The 9,766-nt window shown below is 34.5% G+C and overlaps 1 protein-coding gene across 1 annotated transcript in view; it reads right to left on the bottom strand.

Moving 5' to 3' along the window:
• Positions 1-4,849, bottom strand: part of txndc12 (thioredoxin domain containing 12 (endoplasmic reticulum)) — a 12,656-nt gene extending 7,807 nt beyond the window's left edge. The window contains exons 1-3 of the mRNA XM_016512969.1: positions 4,635-4,849; positions 4,074-4,134; positions 3,162-3,214 (exon numbers count right to left, since the gene is read on the bottom strand). Of these exons, the coding sequence (XP_016368455.1) occupies positions 3,162-3,214; positions 4,074-4,134; positions 4,635-4,737 (217 nt within the window). The 5' untranslated portion in view covers positions 4,738-4,849. The remainder of the gene's footprint in view (positions 1-3,161; positions 3,215-4,073; positions 4,135-4,634) is intronic.
• Between the last annotated feature and the right edge of the window lie 4,917 nt (positions 4,850-9,766).

Raw genomic sequence — 9,766 nt, 5'->3', positions numbered from 1 at the left:
AACAATTATGGAGGTCACAATTACGTAATCGTTCGAAGCGGCAATTAATCGTTCAAAGTCCACTTATGTTATTCTGCACGCTTAAGATGCTTTTTTTATTTCTACATGTCATCTTAAGGGTTTTTCCATTGTTTTAATTTTAGTTTTAGTATACCACTATAATACCATTTATATTTTTACTTTTTTTATAATTTAAAGAAGAAACCAATCCGATGTATAGTTGACATTTGAGGCTTAATACTATAGAAAGGCACTAAAAGTTTTCCAGTTAAGAGTGTTTTCAGCTTGTTTATTTTCATATAAAAATACGGCATGCAGTTGCATCTAACAATGGTATAAACATCATTCAGTGTAAATTGTGATAATCGTAATTAATAATCGCAATTACAATTTCAAGGCAATAATCGACAAGTATGATTTTTGTCATAATGCAGCCCTAGTCTGGACCCAAAATTAGGTAAAAGTATTGACCAGCTACTCTTTTAATTTTTTATGTAAGCGTTCAATACATTATATTAGAAAATCTGTTGTAATGAACACATGTGATAAAGGGGGTCTTAATTTTTTGAATTTCAGTACTTTAAGTTACACCTTCAAGATCAATTGGCTTAAACAGTTTAGAAAGAACCCAGGGTCTTTGTGGAACTTTATTCCCAATTATGTTTTCTCTCAATTTGGTGGACTTGATTTTCTTCTTGTGTGTAACTATAAAATTGATAAACTACCGGCTACATTATCTGCTTTCCATAGTCAGGTTCTCTTGGCTTGGTCGCTAATATTCAAGCACAACTTTTCACCCCATAGATTTTTTATTTGGAATAACAGTAATGTTTTATACAAAAATAAATCCATATTTTTTCAGAGTTGGTTTGATAAAAACATACTGTTGATCAGTCAGTTAATGAACTCTCAAGGGTTGTTATTTTCATATGAAGAATTTTTAGATCACTTTCAATTTCCTGTCTCTCCAAAATAATTTTCCATTGTTATGGGGTCTATCCCATCAGCTGTTGTTGCTTTACTGAGAGGTACCCATCCTTTGTCACCGGTTTCTCTTAATTTGGTTGATACTTTTGTTGGTAGATTATGTATGCAAAAATAATAATAGGATAGTCCGTTCATTATTTCAGCAGAATATTATTACTCTGCCAGCTGTGACTGCTTATTTGAATAATGCAGTGGGTAACATCTGCTGGAAAAAAGTATGGATGCTTCCTCATACTTATTTACTAACTAACAAAGTAAAGGAGATTTCCTACAAAATAATTCATAAGTTCTATCCTACAAAGCATTACATGAAAAAATTCAAAAGTGATATCTCCTCCAGTTGCTCTTTTTGTGATGACTCTGTTGAAACGGCTGTTCATCTCTTTTGGAACTGTCCATTTACAAAGACATTTTGGCAAGATGTTTTAAGTTTCATTAGGAGTAACTTTTATAATAAATGTATTCTGTTTTGGAAGGATGCAGTATTGGGTTTTATTGAGTATGAACAATCTAAAAGGAACCAGTTTTATGTAGTGAATCTGATTTAGCTTCTTGGTCTCAATTTTATTTTTTCAGTTTGTAATGTATTAAACACCCCCCTTTTTTCTTCTTCTTTACTTGTTTTTACTTAATTTTTTGTTATTATTGTTTTTTTGTGTACTGTTCTTGATTTTTGAGCATTAATTAAAAAAATAAAATAAAAGTTTCTGCATTAACCTAACTAGGGCACAGCTTCAAACCCTGGGTCAAAAATGGGTTGCCAGGATGATTTTAGGAAAATGTACATCTAAGATACATTGAAAATAACAAAATTTGTTTTCATAAAAATAAAATTCAATCATAGTATAGGTATAAATATGCAAAAAATATAAACGTTGGTTTTCACGAGACTCACCGGCGCATGCGCAACGCTGACCTCATACCTCATCAGCCCGGAACTGCTTCCATGTACAACTGTTGGAGCAAGTTAAATTAGAGTGATTATTACGTTTTGAATATGGATATTTTTCTTACAAAAACGTATCGATTCGCAACAGGAGGACTTTGTTCACCCCCCGGAGCCGTGTGAGACGGTTTTTTACATCCTTGCTTTATTTTACAAAATCACAAATGTTCTGTTGTTATTTTGAGGGTGCAAAAGTAAAAGTAAACACTTTGTGCTTTCGAATTATGTCTTACTCTTATCTGTATGACCAAAAATGATGTATTTTATGCTTCAGCTGTTCGATCGCGCCTCGCGCGCTCACACACACACCACATATTCGCAACTCAAACTTGACATCGCAGTCTGTTCATTATCAAAATAAAATACAGTCAACCAAAAATATTTAAGGTTACACCAGTCAATTTAAATAGTCCGTGGTATAACTGGTCCACTTTGTATGCCAAGCACATTTTTTGCTCATGTGAAGAGGATATTACTGTCGATATACGAACGCGCGTGAAGTACAAAGCCTCTACATAAGTAATAGTTTCATTCAAATACAATGCGAATATGGAAACATTAGGATTTGTGCCGAATAAGAGGTAGGCCCTATGTGAGCCCAGTAACGCCTGGTACTTTCAGTTTCGCTTTGTTTTGGTTTCTTTAGGTTTATATATTTTTATTTCATTCTTGTTCTGTTCTGAATACCGTTACATTTATATGATTTGTTTTAGAGTGAGCTATACTAAGGTATAGCTATGTTTATAGTGTTTATACATTATAATATTTCACTTTATTTGGTATTATTTCTGGTATTATTACACTCTCTCCAAACGTTCTGCTGCTCACAATACAATAAGCAGTAGGCTAAGCACCAATCAATGAGAGCAAGTTTGAACTTAAGAAAGCTGACTGGTCATGGTCAAAAATATGTTGAGGACCAATAACCTCCAAATACATAAACCTGCGCTCGCTCTCATATGCACGCACGCACGATCTAATGCCGAATCCTTAAAAACAATTACCGGAATGCAAAAATCCAAAATCTGACATTTTCCGGAACAGGATCCGGCTCAAATTAAGCACTGTATATATAATTTTAAATTGTAGTAATTTAAATAACAGTATTACTGTTTGTATTTAACAATATTAAAAAATAATAATAATAATAATAAAAAAATATTGTGAATTATGACAGATATTCATATATATATATATATCCTACACTGTCCAAAGACCAGCATCATACCTTTACAGGCTCCACACCAAGTCTTGTGAATAATGACCATCAGAGGGAGTCCACTGGAACGAGATCAGAATTACATTTGTTAAATCACTTTTAAAACAATTCATTCAAAAGCAAACGTTTCAAGATAACAACAAGATAACTCGCAGTGCCTCATGGAACAACACTTAACATAATTCCATTCTGCTAGGGATCCTGGTAATTTTCTTGCATTGTGTAAATAATCAAATTATAATAATAATAATAATAATAAAAAATGAACCCTGTAAACACTAAATAGCTATCTAAAAAAATCTTTTGTTGAGTATCACATTTGATACACTGGGCTCTTATGGCTTACATAGTATAATAAAGGAGAATATGGAGTTCATATTCGAGGAAAGAAAAAAAAATGGTGCAAATATAGATATATATACATGGGAGAAAAAGTAAGATGAAATTCTAATAGACTGTAATGTGAATCAATTAGATATTACAGTATAGCTAATTGCATAATATGCATATAATGCTCTATATTGCCACTCTATGTCTACCAACAATATGTGTTAGTAAGTAACTCAGTAAAGACTTGACAGCAAAAAATAAGTAAATACATATTACATTTAAAATGTCACATGTAAAATGCCTTTTATTTGTTTTAAAAAGTTTAAACTACCAATCAGATGACAGGAGGCATGTAGTAGATTGTGTACAACTGTTTTTTTTTTAGCAAATTTTTGATCATGCTGTTAAGCCCTTTGAAATGTGTTTTTCAAATATGATACAGCAGGCTTTATAGGGTTAAGTGCCTGAACCTGACCAGTTAATTAAAGTTAAAGTCTGGCATAGGCCTACCTTTTATAGAAATACCTAAACTACAATGTTACAAAGTAACATTACAAAGGATATTGAAGGCCAAGATTACGCCATATGTACCTTGCTTCTGCCTCCGTCTTCCCATCTTCAAGGCTCCTCCAGTTAATATGGTCCCCAAATCCTTGAATACACATACAAGTCCATTATAGATATTTAACATGATACATCCGGTTAGGAACAAGTGTACCTGTTGGAACAAGCCACGACTACAACCACAGAACAAAGAGATCTGCAACAATGCACCTGTGATCAGAGATCTCATCATAGTCTTTCGTCCAATACACAATGCCATGACAGAGGCACGTCAGTCAAAGTGCATAATTTTACATCTAAATACATCTGATCATTTATGATCACTATTCTTAATTGAGGCGCAAAATCCCATCAACTGAGGTTTATAATGAGCTCAACCTTTAATAAAACATACTCTTTCACTAATACAGGAAGAGATATACTATTGTATTTTAGCAGTAGACATTTAGCCTTACTGAGATTTATTTCGGTCAATCGGGGGTTAACGTTACATTAGATCCGCGTTCCGGGTCAGAAGCCGGTGGTCTAGCTCGACTAGCGTTGATAGGGATTATTTGATCCAATGTCTAAATTTATAGACATTCTTACCTCGTCCTTTGCCATCGGCTAGCACCTCTCCGAAATGCGACGCAATAAAAACCAGTATAAAAGAAACCAAGGCAATGTTGAATAAAGACGACGGCATTTTCATTCCGACGGTCGTTAGCCTTGAGCTGCCTGGATGTGACTGACAGAGAGCGTTGAGGACTTCTTCTTCTTCTTCTTCTTCATTTTGTTCAATGGCCGTTCACTCCTCAAGAGTATTACCGCCACCTACTGTATATCTTGCGGAAGCCCGTTTCCGCCACTGAATACATTTTTTTTAAAAAGGTTATTGCGACTTTTTATCTCACAATTCTGACTTTTTTTTCCAGAGAATTGTGAGACATAAACTCGCAATTGTGAGTTATAAAGTCAAAATTGCGAGGTATAAACTCACAATTCTGACTTTTTTCTCCGAATTGCGTGATATAAACTCACAATTGCGAGTTATGAAGTCAGAATTGCGTGATATAAACTCGAGTTAAAAGTCCAATTTTGAGGGGGGGGGGACTGATATGTTCTCAGAATTGCGAGTTTATATCTCACAATTCTGACTTTATAACTCACAGTTACAAAGTCTCACAATTATAAACTCACAATTATAAAATTATAAAGTCAGAATTGCAATATATAAACTCATATCACAATCAGAATTGTGAGTTTATATCACGCAATTCTGACTATTTCTCAGAATTGCGAGTTTATATCACGCAATTCTGCGAAAAAAAAGTCAGAATTGTGAGTTTGTATCACGAAATTATGAGAGAAAATTTCAGAATTGTGATATAAAAAGTCGCAATTACCTTTTTTATTTTTTATTCAGTTGCGGAAATGGGCTTCCATATGAATCTGTATTGCTATCAAGAAAAAATAAAATAAAATTAAATTGTAAGGCCCCACCCACCCCAGAGGATCAGAGCCCAAGCTTCACCTGGCGCTGCTTGTTCAGCTCCTCCAGCTTCCGCACTGTGCTCCTCAACCTCCGAGATGGGCAGAAGCATCCTCATCCTCAAACACTAAATCATGTGGTCTAGTCCTGTAAGCTCTAAAAATGTTAAAACCACCTTAAATATCCACGACGCTCACTGGCCTGTTCCTTACTGCTAAAAAGACTGTTACGCTGATCATCATATTTACTACATTTAAAAAGCACATGCTCTACTGTTTCAAAAACATCCGATTCATCACACATACCATTTTCATGCTTCCCCATTAATGCAAGTGTTGAATTTAGTCTTGTGTGTCCCATCCTTAATCTAGAAATCATTACTTCTTCTTTTCTGTGCCTTCCATAAAACTGTTCTTTTTTCCCTATGATTTTACAATATTATAATACCATAATAATTCTTATTATTTTCCTGTTAATTACTGATTTTATCTCATTTCTTCCCAGAGGTACCTTAACATCCACCAAGTTTTTCATGAATGCTTCTTTTGCTAATTTATCCGCTGTTTCATTCCCTACTATCCCGATATGTGCCGGTACCCAACAAAAGTATACAATTATACCCTCTATTTTCTGTCTGTACAGTAATGTATACATTTCTACTATCAGTTTTTGTCGACAGTATACTTTTAAGAGCTGACGAAGAATCTGAGCAAATTACAATCCTATAATTGTACTGATAGCATCTAGAGGGGTTGACCTTATTGCTCCACAGCAGATTCTAAATCCAGTTTCTTTCATTCTGATTTTGCTGCAGCACCATACACTGCACTAAAGTATTACGGCTTGATATACATTTAACAGTGCACTTTTTCTTGCTCCCCATTCATACTTAGCTATTGAAGTCATGCAATTTATTACTCCTTTGCATTTTTTTTCAATTTTCTTAATATGTCTCTTCCAAGTTAATTTCTCATCAAAGATTAATCCAAGATATTTGAACTCTTGTCACTCTTTCTAACAATTGGTCATATAATTTCAGAGTCATTTGTTCCATTTTCTTTTTTTTTGTAAAAACCATTGCGTTTTTGATAACGAAAACTTAAATCCCCAATCTACTGACCACCTTTCAACTTCATTTATTGATTCTTGTATTCCTAAATTCCTCCCTCTTTTCCATACTGCACCATCATCTGCATATAATGCCTTCCCAATGCTTGGTTTAACTCTTTCAAATATATCATTAATCAATAATCATTAAATGAAATAAAATTGGACTGATTACACTTCCTTGTGGAGTCCCATTCAGGATATCATACGATGCTGACATTTCTTCCCCTATTCTTACCTGGAATGTACGCTCAAACAAAAAATCTAATATCCAATTATACATTCTCCCCCCTATTCCAATTTTATTTAACTTAATTAACAGTCCCTCCCTGCATAAAGGGTCATATGCCTTTTCAATGTCAAAGAAAACTGCAACAAGAAATTATTTCATAGAGCTATTTTAACATAATTTTCAAAGAATATCACAGCATCCATTGTAGATCTTTTCTTCCTAAAACCACTCTGAGCTGATGATAATATTTATTTTTTCTCCAAAAGCTAATTCAACCTTCTTACTATCATTTTCTCCATTACCTTGCATAATGTAGATGTAAGAGCAATTGGCCTATAACTATTAGATTGTGTTGCATCTTTACCTGGTTTCACTACTGATATCACTATTGCACTTTTCCAATCTTTGGGTAAGGTGCCTTCATTCCATATATGATTATATAAATCCAATAATGCTTTAATGGCTACGTCTGGTAAATTTTTTAACATATCATGTCTCTCCCTGGCGTTGTATTCTTTGAATTTTTAATGGATATTTTTAACTCAAAAGAATTAAAATCCTCATCCATATTACTATCAACGTTTTTTCATACTTGGTTCTTGTCTTCTTTTTAAAGGGGTCATATGATGCGATTTCAATTTTTCCTTTCTCTTTGGAGTGTTACAAGCTCTTGGTGCATAAAGAAAATCTGTAAAGTTGCAAAGACTAAAGTTTCAAATCCAAAGAGATATTCTTTATAAAAGTTAAGAGTCAGCCACGCCTGCCTAAAACGGCTCGTTCTAACACGCCCCCACATACCTATGTCACTATACATGCCCCCACATGTCTACGTCACAATGTGGGAAGATTTGCATAATGCCGCCCAAATGTTCACGCAAAGAAAGAAGGCGTAACTTTTATATTCGCTGTAGTTTTGTTGTTTCCGCCGCCATGTCGTAAAAAGACCCTGTGTGCTTCGTTGTGAAAGCGTCGTCATGCCTGGAGCTGATCTGTGCTGGTCGCTGAGGAAATACATCAACTTCGCGCCGGATCGGCTTTCACTGTGGACGAAGCGGAGTCCAGCGGGTCGTCACATGTGGTTGCCGCAGGCATCACAATATGGTAAGGGACGTAACATTTCCGTCACACGCTTGAGGTATTCGGCCAATCATAACGCACTGGATAGCTGGCCAATCACAGCACACCTCGCTTTTTCAGACCGATGAGCTTTGTAAAAATCGACGCGTTTCAGAAAGGCGGGGCATAGAGGAGAAACAATAATGTACAGTATTTGGAAAATAATGTGTTTTTTTAACCTTAAACCGCATAAACACATTTCATTACACCAAATACTGTTCTTTTTAGCAGCATCATATGACCCCTTTAAGAACTTATCATTCAAGTTTTCAATACTATGAACTTTAGCAACAGTTTTAGCTAAGACTTCTGTCTTTTCTTTATTCGTTATGGCCATTTTCGCGCGTTGATGACGTCAGATGCGTCACATTTTATGGACCCTTTTTCATGGACTCAAGTGACGCATTTCCACAATTATTGACATTGCAAATAAGCGAAGTTGTTTATTTTTTCATTAAATAAATATGTATAACACTATAGGCTCCTTATATTGCCTAGCACTGAATTACAAAAACAAGTGGCACTAAATATTTTTTTCTAAATTTTCTATTTTCTATTGTTATAGATCTTACTTTGAACAATTCATCTGTGTGTAGCCTATGTTTCAATTAAAAAAAAAATATTCTGACCTTGTAATGTTTAATCAAAATGTCATAACTGGACATATACAGTGCCATTGCCCAAGTTCGAATCCCGAGGACCCTTCCCGATCCTCAGGGGCGGACTTAACCAATAAGCAAAGTAAGCAGCCACTTAGGGCCCTGAGGAATCAGGGGGCCCCATCTGATACTGGCGAAACGTATTTACCAAACGCTCCAGTGTGTATTTGTGTTATGGAAAGCCTCAAATGTTCACTCACCGCTTGAAATGCAGAGTTTTTGTCAGGTGCTGAGTTCTGCAAGCTAGCGAATCTTCTCATTATAACAACATGTAGATACAATGTAAATAAGAAATTCATTGTGCAGTGCAGACAGCTTCATTGATTAATGGAACATTGTGAGATCGTGATGAACTGAAGTGAAGTGAAGGACAGCTTTTAGTGATTAAAATTATAGAAGTAGCACTTTCTAGGTGGTATAATACTGTCTGACCTTCTCAGAACAGATATATTAACCGCAGAGATTGTGTTTTGTGTCATGATTTTATTTGTCTTGATGTTTCAAAATAACTCGCTTGCTTAGTGTGCTTTTAATAAGTCCGTCTCTGCCGATCCTACCCCCCCCCCATCTTTTTTCCCACTTTGCTTCCTGTCAGCTCTGATCTGTCCTAATACAGGCAAAAATGCCAAACATAAATCTAAAAAAAAAAATAATAATAATAGAATGAAAGTGATCACATGATAATATTTCAAAGTGATTTCCATCATTTTGACATACAGCAAATATTGAATTTACCTTTTTTAGTAACATTCCAGTGAACATTCATGATTAAAAGTGAAAAAATTACATTTTAAAGCATCCCTGTGAAAACAAATCTGGAAAGGGCATGAGTATTTGAGAGAAAAATGAGAGACTCTTCAATTATTTATTCATATACTGTATACTGATATACTGTAATATGATATACCTATATACCTATACTGATATACTGTAATATGATATACCTATATACCTATACTGATATACTGTAATATGATATACCTATATACCTATACTGATATACTGTAATATGATATACCTATATACCTATACTGATATACTGTAATATGATATACCTATATACCTATACTGATATACTGTAATATGATATACCTATATACCTATACTGATATACTGTAATATGATATACCTATAC

The sequence above is a fragment of the Sinocyclocheilus rhinocerous genome, unplaced genomic scaffold (assembly GCF_001515625.1).
Source record: "Sinocyclocheilus rhinocerous isolate Xijiao unplaced genomic scaffold, SAMN03320098_v1.1 scaffold1724, whole genome shotgun sequence".
In the NCBI taxonomy this organism is placed as follows: domain Eukaryota; kingdom Metazoa; phylum Chordata; class Actinopteri; order Cypriniformes; family Cyprinidae; genus Sinocyclocheilus; species Sinocyclocheilus rhinocerous.
Note: the sequence above shows the minus strand (reverse complement) of the source record. Positions and strands in the feature narration are given on the sequence as shown.